The sequence below is a fragment of the Trachurus trachurus genome (genome assembly GCF_905171665.1).
Source record: "Trachurus trachurus genome assembly, chromosome: 15".
NCBI classification, from domain to species: Eukaryota; Metazoa; Chordata; class Actinopteri; order Carangiformes; family Carangidae; genus Trachurus; species Trachurus trachurus.
The window spans coordinates 19,008,086-19,029,424 of NC_139906.1; the positions used below are offsets into that span (position 1 = coordinate 19,008,086).

Genomic DNA, 21,339 nt, shown 5'->3' on the forward strand with positions numbered 1-21,339 from the left:
TAATCCTCCTGGTGTGAGTGTAAATAAAGCCAGTGTGGAGTCAGGCCAGCATATAGGAATAGCAGAAAACAAGTGTACAGTGGGTTAGCTACTATAAACAAATTAAAGTCTTTTATAAGGTTCTGCAAATAAACATGCAGGATGATATAAGTTAACCCATTTACTGCATCCACCAGACTGCATTACCTGACCTGTTCCTTAACTGCAATTAGCTCATATTCCATTTTTAAAGCCAGTGTGTTATTTAAAGCTGGAGTAGACACCTGAGAAGGCAGAATTCTACGAATGAGCATGTGATCTGGTGTCGTTTTGCAGATCTGCGTCCTGCGGGACAGGGGGAGTGCACACCGTGTTATCTTGTGGGTAATCCAAGTTACATTTGTGGCTACATGGTGTGTCTCAAGAGCGAAGTGACATAGAAAAGGAGTCAAGCAACACTGATAGAACACGATATCCTTCCGCACTAGAGGATCTCTGACACTGAACTCTGATATCCTCACACAGTGGCTCTTTGTTTATGTTGCCCTGGTGAACTTTATTTATTAATAGTTTGTAATAGACATGCTGATAATCTGTATTTTCCAACACTCAATGTCAGTGTGATTCATCGTGCACCATACTTTATGTGTTGGTGTATCGCTGAGCAAATGGAAAGTCACAAAAGGCATTTCCTGCTGTAACCTCCCTGGCATTTGTAGGCCGACGCTCAAGATATCTATGTTACTTGGAGATCCTGTTCCACGGAGCTTTAAAGCCCTGTCATTCAGTATAACAACATTTCCCCACCAGAATGTTCTGACTGCTTAGTACATCTACAATTTTAATTTAGTATCCCCCCAGTAGGCCCAACCCAATTGTGTACAATAACTAAAACTTGCAGTCATTCTAACTCCTGTCAGACGAGGACAGTGACCTGCAGTTGCTCCGGTTGTTAAAAGGTATAAGCAAACATAATTAGACTGCATTTGTACATCCCTGCTTCTCTGGCTCTGTTTATTTGCTTGTTTTAGTTGTCTTGGGCTGGGGAGTTGCCAGATTGTCTTGTGGCCCCACCGCTACAGGAGTGACGAGACACAGTGGTGTGTGTAATTAGCAGGCAAGTGTACACAGCTCCCCACAGTGTTCTGACCTCGTGCTGCAGGAACAACAGCCACGCAGCCGTCTCCAGCCTATTCCCAGCCTCGTCTCCCTCCTTCACCCTCGCCTGTAAATGCAACAAAGCCCACAGCTTGCAACAAAAGCTAACAATACATCCAGCTTCTCCAGTCAACATCTCTCCCTGTGTTACTGAGCACCTGAGTGGGGCCTGTGGGCTCATGACGGAGGCCATTAGACAGAAGTATAGCATCTTAACAAGGGCACAGTGTGGAAGGTAGCATGATTAAAAAAAAAAAAAGTTTTCCCTTATGGGGTCATTAGATGTTTCCTATTTCTGAGATGGGACCTCATCAATCATCAACATACATCATGATTGAATAATTTAGTCTTGGCCAGTTGAGACTATTCACCACAAAGTAGTTTGAATCAACACAACATTTACTGCTTTGCTACAGCCATCCAGACATTAAAGAATCCTTTCTTTTTGACCTAAGAGTATCTGGTATATTACAAGTAGTATATTACAGTATTCTGTAGCTAAGTAATGATACATTGATATACTTCTAAATATCATGTCATTTTTATTTTATTTATTTATTTGCATGAACATATCATTTAAAACAGCAAGAACAATCATCATGACAGGGATGTGCAAAGGGGAGGTATGAAACCCAAAAGGGTTTATATGAAAACCTCACCCACATATTCAAAAAACAAATTTGTTACAAGTTAAAAACAAAAACATAGGGAATAATTAAACAATAATGAAAAATAAGTAGAAAAGTAAGTGATTAAACAAAATAAGGTAAGATTGACTAAATCTTTTTCTCATAGACATTTAGTTCTGTTCTTATTTAAACGAAAAGGGTATTTTTCCTTCAAAGGCTAAATTTCAAGTCCAGGAGAGTGAATGAGTGCGGCCTGGAGAGGGGAGAGAGACAGAATGAGAGAGTGTTCTCGCACAACTTCACACACTGACAAGTGTATAAAACTGGCAGGTAACACTTGACTGCACAGCTTTGTAGAGCAGTAACGACAAATAGGTTTTGGTCCAGGTCTTTGGGACAAATCTTGTCATGTGTCGGTTTCATTAAATACAGTAGTTGTTTATTTTTGTTGAATTTCTGCTCTCTTAAAGGGAATACTGTATGTGAAGGACACAGACTTGTTTTCCTCCTGCATTAATTATTCCATGTGAATCATTTCTCAAAGAATATTCCAATGGGCCAAATATATACATCTTCATGTTTGTTGTGCCTTAATACTAAGTGAACATATAGTGAACATATTCAAAGCATCAGCTCTGAATTAATTCAGAGTGCATGGCGTTAAGTAATTAGACACCTACAGCAAAAACTGGCTAACGGTGTGTTTGCTTTGCATTTCTATCTGAGGAAGATATAATGCAAAATTTGCATGCGTGCCAAAACCCACAGCAAAAAAGCGAGGCTTACTTTAAATTGCAGTGGTTTCGTTACGCACATTAGCATAGACACGTTCAGATGCTGTGCAGCTCCACAGTGCCAGCTTTCTTCACAGGTTTGGAACTAACAATTCTGTAGTCCTGAAATTATCTGAATAACCACACCGTTTCCACACAGCCAAGTTTTTTATTTATTTATTTAAAAAAAATCAAAAACACCTTTTTTTTTCTTAGCCAAAGTTTCTTCAATCAGAATTAACAACCACAGGCTCACAGGGGGAAGTGAGCCTCAGCCTCAGGATGGTGTTCTGCTCACACATGGCAAACTTAGTAAATCTTGAATTCTTCATGTAAAACTGCTTTGTCGACTGATGTAATTGAAATTTTTTGGCTGCTGAAAAATTTTGGTGGCACACACAGTTCATCCACACCAATTGCAAAAGGGTGAGCAGCGAGAGAGTGATTTTAAACTGGCTAAGCTTCGGCCTGACCTGGAGCTGGTTCCTGATAAGGACATGGTGTGTCATGGGAAGAGTAACTGACTGTCTTGGTCTTATGTAAACATATTGTCTTGTGGCAGTCTGCTGGAAAAAATGCTGGGAAGGGAAGTTCATTTCACAGCTAGTTGATATGTAATTCTACCTTAAATGCTTATGTATGCCTGTAGCACAACGTATTTACACAATAGCGGATTTAGCAAATCTACCTTATATATGAATGTCCAGAACATACTTGGTGATTGATTTAATGACGGTGTTGAGCCTCCATGTGCCGCCAGACCATCCTCAGTGCCTGTTCGCATTGATTTTATCAGTCTCTGAACTCTACTACGGGGATGAACATCGTTCTTCTATAAGGTATTCCATCATTGAGCGTTTTCATGATGGTGTTGGAGAATGCTGTTTGTCTAAATTCTCCATAGATGGCCAATTGGGTTGAGAGCTATTGCCACTGTCAAGGCCGTTGCAAGCGATTCACATCATTTTCATCAGTGACCCCTCATGCCCTATGGACCTTGACGAGACCACTCTCAACAAGATAGAAATGCTTTTTGCGAGCCACTTCATTTCAGTTCATGTACTGTATATACATTAAAGTCACAACTGTCTGGACTGAGTCAAACTCCACTTGAGGTGAATTTTAAGCATATTATACAAAATTCATGGAGTCAAAGAGGTCAGACTATTTTTAAAAATATGCCTCTATACGTGTAAGTATATGTTCTGTTTAAATATTTGTATTATTCATTAAGTATGAATATAACTTTGTAAGTGTACTGTATATTTTATTACAGAACAAAGGGGGTATCTGCTGGAAAACTGTGGGCAGATTTCATGCTGTTGTGGACAGCTGAAACCTACACTATCCAGGTCATGGTATTTTTTAAGTGCTTTATGAAAGCAACTGCACTTGCTTGAGGTTCTTGAAGATGCTTCACCTCTTCTTCAGTTCAGTAACTGACTGGTTGGGAGTCTCGGGCATTTAACCTCTTGTGGGGTCATTCATTTCTGATTCTCTCAGAAACACTTGGCTGTCAGAAACATGGCTTTTCTTTTTATGTTGCAAATGTGTGATCAGACACTGAGGCAAACTATTTTTGACAAGTTGGTAGATGATCTTTCCACGAATATGCTGGTATATGAACTTGACATTATTAATTCTTTGTAATTTATTTGATGATGTTGGAACGTCATTTTATAGGGCTGAAGCTTGCGCAGAAACGCGGTGTTAGAAACGTGTTTAAATTTGGCCTGAACTCAGACGACCTTGTGTTTTTTTTCTGAAAATAACAAGAGAAAAGCACATAATGACTGTGAAGGATCTCAGTAACAAGATAAGCTGTTTAGATCACAAGACACCTCTGACCATAATAATGAGACAAGATCTCCATATTCCAAAAGTGGAAAAATTCTTACAATTCTTGACAGAACCTGAAGTTGTTTACGTCCTTGTTATCCGATGAGCCCTTTACCGCATCTCTGATAATGACTCGGAGGGAAAATTTGCCTCTCTGGATCCCGCCTGTGTCATATTGCCTCAGTAAAGTGGTTAGGCAGTCGATTTAAATAAAGAACTGGGCTTTTATGTGCAGCTATGAGCTAGCTGCCCTCTTATTGACAGAGTGCGTGGGATGAGTGCCCACATACAGTCTGATAAAATCACGTCACAATCGTGTCATTTTAAGTGTAAGTTATAGGCCAGCTGTATTATGGGTTTCCATGGGGGCAATGATTTTACACCATTCCCATGGCCTCTGTTTTCTGAATTGGGGTTTAATAGGAGGCTTGCAGGGAAGAGGCAATGGATTTGTCATGTCTGTGGTAGAGCCAGACTTAATGTGATAAGGGTAGGTAATCATCTTCTGCAGATATATAATTCACTATTAATAGCCTTTCTAACTCTAAATTTAACCATGACAAATTATTGTATTTCTGAGTCATTTTACAGACCGCTCACACCATCTTTCCTGCACCCCCCTCCCCTAACCTATTTCAAAGAGTTGCTGTTACTGGCCCAAATGTGTCACACCTAACAAGGCCTGCTGCAAATTTAGCCTGTCAATATGTGTCAAGGCTCATTCATCAGCTAACGCTCTTTATCTCAGCTGTCCTTCTTCTTTCACATTTCACCACCAAGAGGCTTGACTTTGCCCCGAGCTCGCTCAGTTCAGTCCCCACCCCCGGGTCTTCTGCTTCAAGGTGTAAACCCAATGACAATCACCGTCCTTGCTGAATCTGAGTGCAACACGAGAAGAAAACAAAAAAGAAACCAGAGGCTCGCTCTAAACACGGTGGAACCAGCTGATTGTAAATCTCTCAGCAGAATTTTCCTGCTACATGCGCCGACTGGTGATTGACATTATCTGCTCTTTTCTCATTGACTGGTTGTGACAGGCATGAGAATCTCACACCTGCATGACATACTCGTCTACTGAGTGTCAACGGACTGACATACAGTAACACTTGTTGGGTTATTTTTAAAACAACTTTTTTTTTAATCAGCCGCTCGCACTGAAAATAAATTTATCTCAATATATTGTTTGTTTTTTTTATTCCCAGGGTCTCAAAGGTGACCCAGGGCCAGTTGGTCCAGTTGGTCCCAAGGGAGACAAAGTGAGTGAGTCTGTCATACATATTGGACCAGACTAAATCACACCATAATTGTTGATGATTTTTTTTTCTAATGAAAATAGATACTTCTGGGAGTCTGCCTGACTTATATGAGCTGTAATCCCAGTCTCAATAATGTGTTTGGCCATCTGTTTCAAGTGCTGCTATGATTGCCACTCCAAACAAGGGCGGCTAAAGAATATTGTTATTGCTATCATAACTTAGCAAGGCCTCAGTGATGGTCATATACAGTAGCTTTTCTGCCAGCTGAGAGAAAATGTTCCACTCGCTGTATTTGCAGAGAATTTGTATATTCATAGGAGTAGCTGTTTGTAATGGACATACCCAACAAAATCCCTTTATCTTGCTCTCTCTAAACATTTTATTTATGGGACTAAAGTCTACCACAGCTATGTGGACTGCATACTATTTACTTCTGTTATAGGGCGCTGCTTAGAGACTGATGATCCAGAATACAGCATGTTTAAATTTTGATCTCAAGTCTCAGGAATTCAACAGTTACATTTGTGTAAGTATGTACAGTATTTAATGGCTAGTTTCATCAGTATTATTAATATCAAATCATTTCAAAAGAGAATATTTATATGCTGCTGTTGAGCCTGGACAGATGTGTTAAAGTCACCCTAAACACAGAATATAAGATTAAAATGCCAGAGTTAACCTGACATCCAAGCGATGAGTTTGATGCAAATCCTTGTTCTTATCTGCAGCCCCTTTATGTCTGTTCACTGACATCATTGACATGAATTAGATTAAATCTTGTTGCAATGCAGAAAATATTGGTCTTTTTAAACTTTTCTTTTCTTTTCATCCCACAGTGGGATTATTTTTCCTTGTATGAGATGAAATGTTTTCCCCTGTAATTAGTTGCCATATCTCCTGCTCTTTTATTTTTCCTCCCTTATTGGGGCCCTTTTTTTCTCCTTTCTTTTTTTTGTTGTCTTTTGGTAGAACTCACCGCATAATTGTAGGTGCAATGCTCCGTCTGCCAGCCTTGAAGTTATAATGAGGTCTGTGTGTTTCTGTGAAGACAACAGAGAATCACGGGGTATTTTATCCTATTTTCCGGATGGAGGGGAGGTGGGGGGGGTAGGGGTGGAGAGAGCGTTTGTTTGTATTGAAACTGACAGAAGGAGGCAGATTTGAAAGCACAAAGTAATGAGTCCCCTGAATATCCCATAGCAGGCATATTTTAGCTGTGACATTCATTTAGACAACAAAATGGATATGAACTACAAGCACAATTTTTCTTTCATCCACATCAGATGAAAGGGTATTGCCAGTTGTGAAGTCCACTGATTCTCAACTCAATGCTTTATATAGAGGGTTGGCATTGGAGTGAAAAAGACAGAGAGAACAGCAAAAAATATTGGACAATGATATATGAGCTTTATCTGAAAATACAAAAAAAAACAAGCGGAGGCAGCAAAGAGCGTGTGAGATCATTGCTTACATTGGGTTATGCTGGCGTCAAAAGACATTCACATCTTTCCTTATATGACTTTTTGAGGCTGCCTGTATGTCACGGTCACCAAACAATGTTATCATACCTGTCCATTGTTAATACTCCAAAGCTTTTACATGATATAGTACGGCTGTGTTTATTTTAGAGCCTGTCACATTTAATAGCACCAGCCCACCTGCCAATTGTCCGACGGTGTGAAAGTCATCAGACGGGCTTCATTTCATGACATACTGTAAATACCAGTAAATGGTCTTGTATGGCACATATATATTAAAATGTTTCTGCCATGCATAATCAGTCTTATTTTATCCAACCTTTACATCTGTCATAATAAACCCGATGAGCCTTTGGGCAAGATGTTTTAAAAGTCAAACATATGTTGTATAGATTTGGCTGTAGCCTTCTCCAATGTACACAGTACATTTTAAGATGCTTCTGACTGAGTTTCACTAATTATTATTTTCCTTAACAGGGTGATGCGGGTAATCCTGGAGCTCCGGGGCTGCCTGTAAGTTCACACTCTTTCATTTACATCTCATTATGCTGTCTGTGTATGTAAGGACATTCAAAAAGAACAGGAGTAATGTTGACTTGTACTCACGCGGGTGTGACCTGAAAAGGCTAGACTGAGCTTTGTAAATATCACAGCCTTTTGGCCGACCAGGCGCTACACACATCTGGCCCTCAGAGATGAAAAGTGAGGCACTCAGGTGAGCACTCTCTGTGTCACATTACTGTCGGCTGGGAACGGGTCAAACAAGGAGCAGATAGAGAGGGCTCAGTGGGCATCCTCGCATGGGCCAAAGGGATAGGGATGAGCAGCCAGGCAGAGAAGAATGGATCCCCATGCCTGGAGGCGGGGGTGGAGGTTGACAGGTAGTCGCCAGCTGTATCCTACATGGGCAGGACGTGCACTTTATTGGCTTGCTGGCTATCCCTGCAGATTTCCAGCATTTCCAGACCCCTGTGAAGAGCTACACGAAACTTAAAGGGATAGTTCAACATTTTGGCAAATTTGCCTGTTGCCATAATCCCTATAGTATTGTCAGTGCTAGCTGTTTTTAGATTGGCGAGGCAGAGACGCCAGCTGCTCAGCTGATGCAACGGAGGCGAATGGTACTTTTGCCTTTCCCTCATCAAACTCATCAAATCAACTCCAAAACACTCTCGTGCACAAGTTTTGACCTGCACATTCACCATACATTACAACACATGAAGCAAATAGTCGGAACTACTTGCACTTTTGAAATCACTCCACCCAGCAGCCGTGTCTGGCATGTAGTTCCAGCTATGCATTTGCCTCGAAAACAACTCCGTCTAGTAATGTTACATTATTATTTCATAGTGTGGTGACTCTAAAAACAGTTTGCACCGACAGTTAAAGGTAATGAACCTACCCCTAAAACTATACGGTTTACGGCAATTGGCAAATTTGCCAAAATGTTGAACAATCCCTTTAATGTACACGTTCTAGTGCACACACAAATTAAAGGTACTGCACAGCACATATACTGTATGTGCACACACATGCTTGAATAGCGACCCCATCAACACATATTAAATATGTGTGGACAGATGCAAACAGTCGCACAACAGCCAGTGCATGTAGCCAGGGAGCTGACAGCTAGAAGAGATTAAAGGTATACTGCGGGTGGTGAGGTAATTACGTACGCATCACGCAGGGACCAGCCTGACAGTTTTAATCAGCACTGAAGTGATACAAAAAGGCTGTCCCAATGCCCTTTTTATGACACCACAGATATATATTAGCTATTCTCTAATGCTCATTTTACATTTATAAAGACAAGAAACTTAATAGTCTCTCCCTGACAAGACACATGGTTTAGTTTAGCCAACTTTTTCACATTACTCTAGTAAATTGGTTGTGGGGTGTGGGCAGAAAATGTCCAGTGTATTGCTTGTTACCCAAGGTCAAAACACTACAACAACAAAAAATGTACCATTGTCCATGAATGCAGCAGGACTCACTACCACCGAGTCTCTTTCATCTCGTTTCCCGGTCCTTTGGTGCAACAAGCTCCCAACTCTCTTATTGTCTCAACAATTTGCGATGACTCGTCCTTCCCCTTTTTTGTGTATGCGGACCCTCTGTGGTCCAGCACGCTGCTGCATTAAAAGGGAAGAGAATCGTTAACAGGCAGCAGCTGATCAATCACATCACCCAGCGCTCTCATCAGCCCTCTCCACACCTCTCTCTCTCCTGCAGCCACAGGCCGAGCATGCCCATCCCCACAATGAATGAATAACTGATTTATTAGCAAAAGAACTGCAGGGAGACTGAGAAATGTTTTGTCACAGGTCAGAGCTGTCACTCTTGTTATAGATACACCTGCAGAAATCTCAGGACAGACGGTCAGCCTCCTTGTTAAACAGCATTTTCTCTCCTTTTCTGACTTTGCGTGAGGCTGGTGACTAATGTGAGGGACGTATAGTGTGTTGTCAGCAGCCATTTCTGCAGCTGTTTCCAAGAAAAGTCAACAGCGTTTGACTTTTAGATGCCAATTGAAAGAGGACACCAATTATTTGGCTCCTATCTGAAAGCTGAGATGTTGTATGTGGCCTTGTGTCCATTCTGTGGCCTGGTGGATGGATAGACAACTCTGTCTGCCCTTTTCTGACAGTGGCCAGCAGGGTGTCTGGGGAGTATCGTAATAGTCATGTCCTAACTTCTACTAGGGTCACCGCGGCCAAGGATAATTACTGTAGTTCATGACCAGCTGTGTCGCCTGCCTATAACTGGACATGTGTTGTATTATTACACTGTGTATGAACCCTATGTGAGTTGTGTTTTCATATGTTATACATCTTTTTTTCAATTGTTTGTGTGATTCTCAGGTTGACAACAACTGTCTCAAAGGAGATCTGGTATGTTAATTATGTACATCATACTGTATATACACATATATAGTAATCACAAAAACATGCAAAAATTCTGTATTTTTGAGTTTATGTTTTCATGTAAACAAAAGTGTCTTTGTCACATTCAGGGGCCTCAAGGTGACAAAGGAGAAAAGGTATCTATTTAATCACCACACTGAAGTAAAGTATCTCATCTTCATCTGTATTTCCTTGTTTGACAATGTGCTCATAACATGTTCTCAGGCAATTAGCCGCAACTGTTCACCCTGTTCATGAAGCACTTACTGAAGCACCATAAGCATGTCCTTGCACAAGAACTTCAAAACAAAATCACGGCTCAGCATATACCTTGATTAACTTGTTAAGAGTTCCTTATCAAGATACTGTGTAGAATAATGGAATTGAAGCTCTGATCAACTGAGGCTGCAAATTGCCTATTAAGAGGATGGTGGAGAAGTCACCTAGAAACTGTTCATGAGTAAGAACAGAAACTGCAGCTGAACATACTCCATTCTATCTATTCATGCCATTTAAACTAAGCTAATGCTGTGTTCCCTATCACTGCAGCTAAGTCTTTAATGGCAGGCAGAGAGCATTTGGCAGAAACATCTGTCTGCATCAGTTTTTACAAGACACAAGCCATTTGTCTCCCTTTAGAGTGTTGACTGTACATGAATGTAGCACCCAATGCATGATGATACATGTCCTTTCCCTAGGGATTGGCTGGAGTGCCAGGTCAGCCAGGGGAGCCAGGCAAAGAGGGCAAAAGGGTGAGTAAACAGAGACCGTCTGTTAGCTGTGAGGCCTGGCTGGTGGTTGTACTGACTGAGAGGACCCAACCTGGGGAAAGGCCAAACAGCAGCTGAGTGGCTGTTGTTGTTTTTTAGTGGGGGGGAGAGTGGGGGGGGGGGGGTGCAGGATGATCTGTGGCAAGGGGATTGCAACAGGCCTGGAAAGAGAGAAGGGGTGGTGGAGGCCTGTTGTATGACAATTAATGAATGGACTTCATGGTCAAGGGGTCACATACACTCACAGTATGACTGGCAGCACACATGGTCGTGTCCCACTGGGTCGTGGTGGACAGTGTTCAGTTTCCTAAAAGGCCAGCTGGTTTGGGAGAGAGACAATGAGTGAATCAACCGAAGTCCGACATCATAGTTATTTATTTCTCACCACTGAGTGTAATAACTGTGGTTAGGGATACAAGTGTCAGGATTGTCAATGCAGTATTCATGCACTGAAAAGTATGCAATCACTCTGATATCGCCAATTGTTCATGACGGCTTATTTTTAAAGTTTTGTAACATAAAAAAAAATCAGCCTCTCAGGGAACACACTGTATGTGAAATTCCAGCTGATAACATCTGTGTAGTTCGCAGGTTCGTGATTAATGATGTGATTGGTAAGCATTGTGACATTATGACGAGGCGAAGATTGCCTCACTGCAGGAATCCTGTTGCCCCTTGACATCCCAGCTGACAGGTGCTGAGAGTGTCCTTTTGTGTCCAGCTTAATTGACTCGGTGTGAATACCTTCGTCTGTGTCAGTGTGATCAAAAATAAGCTTCTTGTTTGTCTTACAGATAATCCTCATAAAATGGCAAAAACAACACACACACACACATTTGGCTCCGCTGCAGCAAAATATAAAATATATAGCAGGTTGAGCTGTAGAGCACCCATAAGTAGGTCAGGCAAATGTTCTTTTCAGATTAGGCAAGAGCCGAGATGATGCACAATACTCGAGACATCTGGATGCAAGTATCTCAAGAATTCCACCCTTCTGTGCATGAATTCATTCAAACTCAAAACTTGTTCCAATAGCATTAACAATTTATGACCTATCATCGGTTGTGTTATTTCTCAATGGATCATTTCCCCCAATGCTTGAAATAACATAATCTACTGTCATGGAAAGAACTCACAGTTGAGAAAAGTGAGCTCAGAGGCTTGTGCAGATGTTTTTCTGATGCTTTTGTCTCTCTACCTCATTAGTCGAGTGTTATTTTATACCTAACCTGACTTAAGCAGGGACTGCGCGTCAAAAGAGCTGAATGTCAGAGGCATCAATTATGGTGCTCAGTTTTCTGGTGGAAAGCAGTCTTATGATGAATCTTTCAATCATAATTGGTTCTGAGGAAGTAGAGAGCTGCTCTTTGTTTGATGTTTTGGTGTCTTATTTTCTTGTATACCCGTATTATTTCTTGCACTAGTTATTTCCCCCTACCCTAACCCTAAGAATCTTGTAGGTAAACAAGTCATAGTGGTTTAAATCGGCGATTTCAGACGTTCTCCTGTTGTTGTTGCTGAAGACACAGTCCTGATCTATTAATACTCTGTCTTTGATGAGTGGCTGACTTCATGGTGACTGTTAATGTGCTAAGGTTTCTGCTTATTCTTAGCTCTAGCAGTCACATGTGGCCTCCAAGTTGTTGACCAACCTGTGTTTCTGGAGTTTGACAGCCTATTTTCGGAAAGGTGGACATGTATCATTATCAGGGGCTTGCTAGTGGCCAGCTGATACAGCAAGAGACTCTCACCCAATTAGCGACTCTTGTCTACGCTTGCAATTTATTGGTTTCTACTAAGGGCCTTAGCTGGCGTACAAATGATGCAAAATATCTTGACGGAGACTGACCACTCTGCAAACTTCATAGAATAGCCAGGAGTGGAAAGCTTTCACAAGGCCTTAGATTCAAGCCAGGCCATCTCTCACACTGTCTGCTTCAATTTACTGTTGAGGAAAATACGACCACTCTAAGCCATTTAGATTTACTTCAAGGAGATGTGGAGGACATTGTAGTGAGAAGAGGAATGATGCCATTTGGACCGATCTTGCTCTGAAGCTTAAAGCAACATATGCAAGAGAGGATATCAAGGGCAGTCTCCAAACCCCTTCTATGACCCCTTGTCTAACATTCACAGAATCTTGATTGTATCTTATTACCTTGATGGATGACTAGTTCAGTTAGTCAGGGCCAGTCCAACCATGTCTAGGAATTTATGGGAATGTATTGCCCCCACATTACACATTGCCATTAATAGTGATGTGAATGTCTTGGTTTTATCCATTATGGATGGCATTGGCACAGAAAGACAGGCAAAGAGTAGGACTTTGGGATTCAGTGGCACATTATAGCAGATCAAAAAAAAGAAGGTGGGGAGCACCGGTAAAAAGGATATGTCCCCCTCGCTGCCTGTGGCGTGCTAAAATATTCATCATGCGCTGTAATGATGTGCTAAGCTCTGTGTTGTCATTGTAGGTCGGCCCTGTCCTACACAGGCTGAGGAGGTGAAAGACATGAATGCTGAAGGAGATAACCTTGAAATCTTAGTTTTCAGTGGAGTCACTTCTGAGCCAAGTATTAGGTACTGTATGCTTATGCACTTATGCAGCACGCAGTGCAGAGACCTGTCTGTCTGATACCCATCAACAAACATGAGGGACTGTAAGATAAAGAGTTATGTACATACAAAAGGGATGTGGGATTTGGTGGCAGAAAGGATTGAACAAGTAGCAGATGACATAATTTTGCATGCTCAAAATAGGACTGAAAACCTACGCATGGTCAATGCACTTTGCTTCCTCAAAGCCAAAATACACGGGAACACCACGGCAAGCTTGGTTTTATTCATGTCCTGCCAAGCCTTCCCAGCATACTCTGTTTCGGTTGCTGGCACCAGTGGTGAGTGGGTTCGTTGCAGACGAGGGTTCATCCCTCGGCAAGGTAGTAGCTTCCCATGGATTAATAATTAATCACTTTAATAAATCCCCATTACAAGGTGGGTCTTGGAGTTGTAATCCATGCCTAACACCACATTAAGTCTTATTAGCTGTATAAATGCACCTGTATAGAAAAATAAGGCCTTGCTAAATATAAGTCACTGACAAATGCCAGGTTGATTTCCCTGGTTTTCCACAGAAGCCACGTGCTGCAGTCACACATAATGGAGAGGCATTTGCTCTAATTAAATGTTTTTGGAACATTGCATTAACAGTTTCTCTATGCATAGACTTCCCTTATTGATAAACAATGCAGTCTTTGATGCATTTTGCAGAATGTATGTAAATAACGCGCAACGCAAAACATTTGAAATCCTTGTTAATCAGCCGAGGGCCTCCACCATGTCAAGGATTCCTCGTCACCTGCTTCGTAAAATGCACGTGTCTGACAGATGTGCTGCACAGTGTTTGTTCTTATTAGACATAGCTGCGCTAGTGCAGAGATGATGAAACTCCAGCAAGCCCTAGAGGAAGCAGAACACTACAACTGCTCTGTCTACGGATGTGTTCTCTTCAAATGAATTATGCAGTGTTGATCCTATTACTGGTTTATTCATTTATTTAAATCTGGTTAGTTGGTTATTCTACAGTTATTATGCTAAGTGAATGAACTAGTTGGTGCAGTTGGTACAGTAAATGATATGGATTGGTAGCTGTTAAGATGCAGCTCTGTAATAAACATACAAAGTAGGTAGGTATTTTACTGTGCGTGCAAGCTTAGGGGATTTCTGTAATCTCTGATGCTACAAAGAATTCACCATCAGGCAATAGCTGACATTCTCAATTGACTCATTCTCTCTCCTGTTAAATGGCTCATGTTTCTCATAGAAATATTAATCCACATACCTCAGCTGGGGATTTGGGCGGTTGACAGTGTGCCACACGAGATACCTGTGTCATATGTCAAGGAGGTAAGAGTGAAGAAAACTCTGAATAAAAAGCTGAAAAGGCCCGGAGACCATTGCTGGTCAGGCAACAGAAGATGACCCAGAAGAGAGGAAAGCCATTAAAAGAGAGACTTTTAATCTCAGACGAATCATTTTCTCATTAAATAATATGATGTGCCACATCAATACTACCAATAAAAGAATCCCGCCAGACTATTGATGGCTATTTCGGAAACATTACAGAGTGGAGTTCTAAGATATGGCAGGACTTTGATTTTTGTTAACAGGTTATTCATCCTATGTTGAATCACTTCCTCCTCTCAGGCAGTAGACTCACCATGGCCACTAATTATAGTGTCCGACAGATCATTTATTATTTATTTCTGAGTCATCTACTGTTCACTTTTAACTCGCATAAAGATGAGTTAATGTTTTTCAAAGAGATATTTTGATAGTATGAGATAGTTCTATGCAACAGATGCAGTGAGAGCCAAATGGAGGTCCTGTTACATTTTGCTTTAATGCGTTTGTATCTTGTGACAGCGGACATGTGGTGGCATGGACCCTTACATTGTTTCACTCTTTATATTTCCACGAGCGCATATCATTGAAGCCATGGGACTAGTTAGACATGTAATCCTTACGGCGGAAGTGGAATGAAACCAGAGAGCAGCTTCGGAGCGAACACGGCGTTCACTTGTTAGTCAATGAAAGGGAAGTTTCTCAGTGAAACAGACTCTCTCCTCCAGTGTTATGCGAGAGACGGCTATTTGTAAAATAATACAAATCTGTATCTCAAAACCTGAACCGCTGTCACATCACACTCGTCAGCTGTCATCACTGCACATCATGTGATAGCAGCAGGCTCGGATCAATGCGTGTCTGTAATTGCTGTGCAGACGGCACTTTCGGTTCTTCGCTCGTGTCAAACACTTTGGAACAATGAAACTAACATCAACAACAGCTGCCTGGACATTTTAAAGTGGCATGGAAATAATCTGTCAAAACAGTAGAAAAGATCATCTGTCTTGTCTCCTGCTTGGCAACTGGACAGGTCCACGTATCGTATCCAAAGACGAGGGAGGTGTTTGCTGTCTTTTGGAAATGATAGTGGTGTTTACATTTCCCATTCATGCCCTGTGCTGAAAGACTGAGACAGCTGCATATATACATCCTCCTGACCAATGGCATAGGCATTTTCTTTTTCCATATTTTCCTCCGTCACCCTTGCGTTGACGCATGTCTCAGAGGTTGCCTGTCCACCGGGTGCTAAACTACTCGTGAACTGCTTTCTCCCCAGACCAGGGAGCAACTATGTAATCTTGCACTTATGTCATTTTCTCTCCCACCCAACTGTTCGCCATTTTCTCTCAGCGCTAGACACATTACATTTGTGTGTGTGTGCGTGACTTGACTATGTTTAAATGTGTATGTGTGTGGTCGTTCAGCCATGAGGGGAAGAATCCGTGTGTCACAACATACCATTATAAATGAAGCATTGTGGTGCTACAGAGATGCTCCAGATGTACGGGAATATGCTGCACAACCCAGCAAAAATCACATTATCATTACATTTATTTTTTATTTTTTTCAGTGAAAATGAAATACGAGAATTTCCACTTAAATTGTGAGGCATATTGCGATGACAATATCCGTCTGTCTGATAGTTTTTGCATATCGCCCTACCCTACTGAGCACCAATATCCTACCGGAGTTGGATCGCATTATGCAGGTGCATTGAGTGTCAGATTAGTTGCAGTACCATTCATCTACTGTAAAACTGAATCTACGTAGCTCCACTGCACATAGCTTTTGTCATTTAACCTAATTCAATTTGAAAAAGTACGGCGTTCTCTGCAAACCAAATGTACGCTGTAAGTGGGATTTAGATGCCTTTCCTCTACAGAGCCAAGCAAATGTTGTTTTGAGATAAATGAGCCACCACAGTATATATAATATTCATATTATATCTGATGGTCTTGGCTCTGGTTCACTTGGATTGGTCGGCGTGTCTGTCGAGACCAGAGTGGGCCTGTGACAGTGATAGGGAAGGAGTTATGGTTTTGGTTTGCGGGGACCGGAACATTTGGCAGCGGTTTTCCTGCTCCATAGGTGGAGGCAGACACAAACAGCGATGCAACTGTAACAGACTATTGACCTCTACCAGAGCACCTGCAGGGCGAGATTATTAAGTAACGAGTCCCTGGTGAGAATAGCAGCCTTCCTGCCAGAAGTTCTCCATGGGAGGCTGCCACTGATTTGGGTGATACAATAAAACGCATGAAATTACAGCAGCTATTTGATTGGAGCCATGCTTTTTGTTGTCCAGCGCGGTACACTGCTATAATGATATGGTACCATCATTTATCCCACTAGGCTTCTTTTAACAAGGGTCTGTATAGATGTTACATTTCTCCAGCGAATTCACATTTGTGATATATCAAAGATGATACGTTCTGTGAACTTACTTGATATCATTTTATTTAAGAACTGTGTCAATATGATATCTTTTATTTTCATATCTTCTCTCAGTTTGCAATATTAGTTACCTGTTGAAGAAGAAGAATTACAAACAGTGAGTGAAATACAGTCCTGTACTGTATGTGTTCATTCACATTTACCCCTTTTAATTCAGTATAAATCAATTTAATATACACAATTACAACATACACTCACATCAGCTATATAAAACCACTGCCTTTGTATATTTTACTATTGATACATAGATCTTATTTGTGGTCCATGTTATTGAAACAGCACAGCCGCATGATGTGTATGTGTAGTTACAGTTTTGGCTCGACCCGTCGAAGCTCAATGGCAGAGTAACGCGGAGTGAAGAATTTACAGGTCAGCAGGGCTCACAGCTGAGATTTTATGGCAAGATTTACACCCTGTGTGATTTTACAAGTGGGGGGAGGATGTGTTAACCCTTTGTCTCACAAAGTGGGAGAGGTTATTCCTCTGTCCCCCTCTCTCCTCTGTCCGGGCTCATATTGAGAAAATCCAGAGAGCCGTGCTTTTGACACCTGTATTACACCAGGAGGTAACACGTTTGCCCATTGCACAAGGCAATTAATCTTGTCAATGTCAAGTGCATTGGGAAGGAGGATGAAACAAAGATTTGACCTGATTGGCTGTGAAAAGGTCTCACGTTTGGGCCCAGTTGGGACAGAGGAGAATTACAGGGGGAAGTGTTTGGCACATGCAAGGACAGATGCACAGCCTTTTGATTTATCAGTCTGACTCCCATCTTTCCCAGGGAGCCCCGGTATGGCGACATCCATGGGTGTCCAGAATAAACACACATTAATTGGCCAATTAATTACAGGGACGGATACAAGGGGCAAGACTTTGAGTGGGGCCCCTTCGATTGCACATTGTTCACTGGTGATTGCATGTGCAAGTTCGTGTATGTCTGTGAGCTGATGTGTGTGTGTGTTTCCTACGAGTGAAAGGCTTATGTTCAACAAGGGGTAATGTAGGCCAACTTATCCTCTGAGCATTGGAGAGGCTCACTATAGTTACCAGAGCATGGCTCTCATTCGCACATCTATGACTTTACAACTTTCTCAGGAGACAGAGCTATACCACACAGCAGGGGCACTGCAGGCAAAATATGTTTCCCTGCTGCTCCAGTGTCCAAATTCATCAGGGCCCGGGCCAGGCCCATCCCCACGGCCTGCGTTTAATACCTCGCCAACATTTCTAAGTGTTGTTTCAATGTCTGCCAGGTCATACCAACACTAATGGAGTGTCGTGTGTCGGATAGAGTCAGCTGAACTGAATTCGCTCGAGTCTTCGAGGTATGTCACTGGACGGGGGGGGTGACTGGCCCTTGTGACTGTTCTAGGTGTCATAGTCAACACTACAGCTTCAGTCAGTCATCCAAACAATGAGATTTCCCTGGCTCCACACAGTCTAGTAATATACAAAGACACTCTCCTTGGTGTAACAGAGCAACTTAAGGCGAAGGCAGAGTTCGCGAAATGCCGAGAATGTAAATACCTTTTAAAAGGGGGCGTTTTGGATCAGGGGTGCTTGGATTGAAGCATGCCCCGAGTAAAGCTCCGTCAGTGTCTGCTATTTTCTTCAGCCAAGGGGGGAGGGAAGGAGGGAGAGGAGGGGTGGGCACTGGGAGCTCAAAGTACAGAAGGGAAGAAGGCTGGTCGGGGGAAAAGACATGTAGCCCTGAACACTGCAGACAACAGAGGCGTGGTAGCAGGGGGCTGCATCACTGTTACAGCTCGCCATCCATATACTGATTCTCCACACTCTCATCCTGCCCGCAACCAATTTAGACACATTCATCTGTGTCCACTTTAATGGCATGCCAGGGAGCAAAGCATTGACAGTGGCCTGATATTATACAGATGGTAGTGTGTGGGACCTTAGTGTAATCTGTTATGCGTGGTGAGTGATATGAAGCATAAGACTCGCTGAGGGTTACAGTGCCCGGAGTGAAGCGCCCCGTGGATCTTTGCACAGTGTATTCTCTCTGACCTCAAATATTTGGTTTGTAAAATGAACCAGGGTTTATTCAAAGTAGATTTTCAGCCTCTGCTATTCACTTGTTGGATAACGCATTAATGAAACACTCACTATCTGTAAACATAGGATGGGAGCAATCTGCTCCGGATGAATAATACAGCCAAAAGTCCAGATGAGACTGTGAAATTTCTAAGAGCCAAGACTAATAACAGCTTCCATTAGGAGATGAGAACATTCAAGAGGCAATGTCGGTCTAGTGAGGAGCCAACCAAGTAGGCACCCAGCTTGCATGGACACACTGCACAGGCATTCAGCTGATCGGTGGGAATTGAGCTGATAGTTTAATATAGATTTATCATCTTCAACGCATAAAAATGCAAATTCAGATAATATTGTCATCCCTCTTTCCTCTCCTTAGGAGTTGTTAAAGTCAATGAGCTCTTAAAACTCATCACTGGCGATGTGGTGGAGACGTGGTTGTTGTAAAGAGATGTTCGGAGGCTCCCTTGGGACTGCCTTGGCTTAGTTTCCATAGACATTAGCTGTCTGTATTTCCTGTGTTTGCCTTTGGCTCTAGTGTTTGCATACTGTGTGCTGGTGAGGAGCTGGATGATTGCTGAAGCAGCTCTATAATTATTTATTTACCCGATGATATGTTGCGTTCTTTGACTGGGTACCCTCGCAATGCCACGTGTGACACTTTGTATTGTGTGGCAGTTGAAAAGAGGCATAAAGTGGTATGAAAATTATTGTCACTCTCTCTCCCTCTCTCACTGCCACGCAGGTTCTTGCTCTCATTTATTTCCTCCTCTTCTCGTCATAAGCACTCTACAGCAAAATTTCCTTTACGGTATTCAGTGCCTAATTGCCAGACTGCCTAATTAGGGATGTTACCCCACACACATCATACATTCATGCATTGAGGACATCCATCCTCTCTCACAGAAGGCTTAGAGTCTCCTCATTGGCTCTGTCCCCCCACTAAGAACAAAATATGTGATGAAGCTAGTTTGCCATCTAGTGGCACATGTACAAATGACCGTTTAGTCACATGGGGTCTATGATTGAGTCTCTGTGAGGAAAGCCCTCATGGAAAGCTTTAGCCAAGAGACTATAGGTGCAATCTTGGCCAGCTGAGCTGTGTCTTAAGTCGGCTGCAGTGTCAGCCATCTCTTTATACGTCCCTGAATATTTAGATGGCTGGGAGTTAAAGAGAGCATTGTGTGCCAGTCAGAATGGTGAAAAATGCTAAGCTGCATTTGAGCCCCTGCCAGGCAGCTGTCGGCTTTGCCGTTCTCTTCCTGCCCCGGCCGCTCCTCTTAACCCTCAGTAAACAACTGGAACAAATCCTATTTTATTGAGGCTTTCACCAAGTGCAAGGGATCTCTGCAAGCCCCAGTGCCCAGGCATTTTCTGAGCTTGTGCAGTGTCCTAAGATGGCATCCAGCGCGGGCGGTCACAAGTAGGGAATTTGCACTGTCTGTCTCTAATTGGATCCTTAATCAGAGGCAGGTGAGGCGGGGGTCTCTGCAGTGTGTTTTTGTGACATTTCAAGCAAGTGGGGTGATCAATATTTACCCCAGAAGCGTTGATAGCTGTTTTGACACGGTGAAAACAGGTTGGGTGATGATTCTGACAACTGCAGCACATCAAGCCGCGTCATTGGTGTAAATTCATTCACTGAATGTCTGTCCCTTTCACCAGTTGACACTTAAGATTTCCAAGCTCATGCCCAGAAGCAGCAGGGTTGATGCGGTGTACGTAGGGATGTGAGGGTGTAAGCACTGTCAGTCAAAGTGAAGCTGAATTTGTTAGTTTGTTTCTTATAAAATACGAAGAAGCACAGTGTAGATTCTACATCCATTTGTTGCTGTTTTGGGATACTGTTATTATCTTATATTAAGACACAACACTGGCGCGTTTGTAGTGTCATATTCATTTACAGCATATTACTTGATAATTAGACACATTGCTGAGCTAAACATGGTGAAATATGCAAGAGGTTGCTGCCAAACTTTTGGTATTTTAGAGCTCCTTTGTGCATACTTGATGCTGTATTTTTCCTAGTCTTGCTGATTCTTATGGTTCATGGTGCAAATTTCTAAATGAGAAATGAGAAAATACTATTTGCAAGGGGGGGAGGATGACATTTCAGAATTAATTACAGAATAAATTAGCTCTTTG

At 42.2% G+C, this 21,339-nt stretch overlaps 1 protein-coding gene across 5 annotated transcripts in view; it reads left to right on the top strand.

Annotated features, from left to right (window-relative positions):
* The window catches only part of LOC310998369 (uncharacterized protein), a 99,446-nt gene that overhangs the window by 28,381 nt on the left and 49,726 nt on the right, over nt 1–21,339 (top strand). For 3 of the 5 annotated variants that reach the window (XR_014595992.1, XM_083988369.1, XM_083988372.1), the window contains exons 12-16: nt 5,581–5,634; nt 7,590–7,625; nt 9,974–10,003; nt 10,126–10,152; nt 10,714–10,767. Coding sequence is in view for 4 of the 5 variants with exons in the window: in XM_083988369.1 (XP_083844495.1) it covers nt 5,581–5,634; nt 7,590–7,625; nt 9,974–10,003; nt 10,126–10,152; nt 10,714–10,767 (201 nt within the window). In the remaining variant the exon portion in view is untranslated. The remainder of the gene's footprint in view (nt 1–5,580; nt 5,635–7,589; nt 7,626–9,973; nt 10,004–10,125; nt 10,153–10,713; nt 10,768–21,339) is intronic. The other 2 variants (XM_083988370.1, XM_083988371.1) reach the window with 1 other exon arrangement.